Here is a 1,297-nt window from a genome sequence, read left to right as displayed (position 1 = left end):
ATCCTGGTTATTTATTCAATTATCACAGCAATAAAAAATAAAGCAATAACTGCCTGCATTTTTAAATGAAAGATTACAGCATATTAACTTCTATTCAGTTAGAAAACTATAATCCCTTGATGCCAGACAAACAACCAAAAACCGAGTAAGCCCTGAATCATTTGAACTGAAATTTGCTCATCCTCTGACATCATCTAGTTCACCCAGTCTTTTTCTGTCATGCTGAATTCAGGTCCAACTGGAATTTGGCCAGAAGACTGAGATGGTCGGAGGGAAATATGTGATTGGGCAGGCCCCTCATTGACCATAAGACATCCTCTGATAGGAGTGAGAGAGAACCAATCAGCTTCAGACCTTCACTCACAAGGTCACTAGCTGAGAAAAATAACAACAACAAATATGTTATCTACCGTAGCAAATTCATTCAGAGCTGCAACACCTCTTTTCCGTTTTTATGATCTCATACCGTTTAGATGACTGGGTAAGACGCGTCTAGGGGAGTAGAAGATGTAGTCAACAGTAGCTCCAGCTTCAGAGTGCAGGGTCGTCACTTCTGGATTGCCAAAGCCTGGAAGAACGTGCTTGTAGACAGATTCCAGGTCTAACCGATGACTGATCGTGCGTCTGAACCTGTGACATAAAACTTGTAAATAAAATCACATCTGAATTCCGTTGGTCTGCTGCTGTGAAACTGTCATGCCATCTGATACCACATATATGTATGAAGGCCATATGACATAAACTGACCTTTTGTTATAAGACTGACTTCCCCTTGAAGCATCTGTGCATAAAAAAAGAAGACCCAGATATTTAAACCATTACGGTAAAAAGTGATGTTGTGGTTTTTGTATTGCAAGCCCGTACCTGGTGTGTTGTCTGTCACGCCTGGGATCTGCTGTAAGTCCAGAGGACGGACACATGCAGCTGGACAGAAGCGCAGCTGCAACATGAACTCATGGCTGTACTGACCTTTCCCTACACAAGGCGAACAATAATAGGATAAGAAGTGAAGTGGGAGATGATATTAAACACAAAAGATCATAATGTTAAAAATAATGTTAACACCCAACAATAAGTGTTGCTTGGGAATAAATCCCTTTCTGATTCTGATTTATGTAATGAAGACGTTATTGGAATTTAAACAAAAAAAGGCATCAAGTGTTTGCTTCACAGACATCTTCAACCCGGCAGCCCAAAAGATCTTTACAATCACCACAGTTTCAATACCCTGGAAATCCAGAGTTCTCACGAGAACACAATTTGAATTTGCTCAGTGAGTTACTCTGGCATCGAGTAA

The 1,297-nt window shown here is 40.6% G+C and overlaps 1 protein-coding gene across 1 annotated transcript in view; it reads right to left on the bottom strand.

The window, feature by feature from the left end:
- Positions 1-52: 52 nt before the first annotated feature.
- angel1 (angel homolog 1 (Drosophila)) overlaps positions 53-1,297 on the bottom strand; it is a 5,362-nt gene continuing 4,117 nt past the window's right edge. The window contains exons 7-10 of the mRNA XM_032499793.1: positions 865-975; positions 748-781; positions 467-630; positions 53-375 (exon numbers count right to left, since the gene is read on the bottom strand). Coding sequence (XP_032355684.1) covers positions 218-375; positions 467-630; positions 748-781; positions 865-975 — 467 coding nt within the window. The 3' untranslated portion in view covers positions 53-217. The remainder of the gene's footprint in view (positions 376-466; positions 631-747; positions 782-864; positions 976-1,297) is intronic.

Source organism: Etheostoma spectabile, chromosome 20 (genome assembly GCF_008692095.1).
Source record: "Etheostoma spectabile isolate EspeVRDwgs_2016 chromosome 20, UIUC_Espe_1.0, whole genome shotgun sequence".
Lineage (NCBI taxonomy): Eukaryota > Metazoa > Chordata > Actinopteri > Perciformes > Percidae > Etheostoma > Etheostoma spectabile.
The sequence above is the reverse complement of the archived record's forward strand: the minus strand, read 5'-3'. Positions and strand labels throughout refer to the sequence as shown.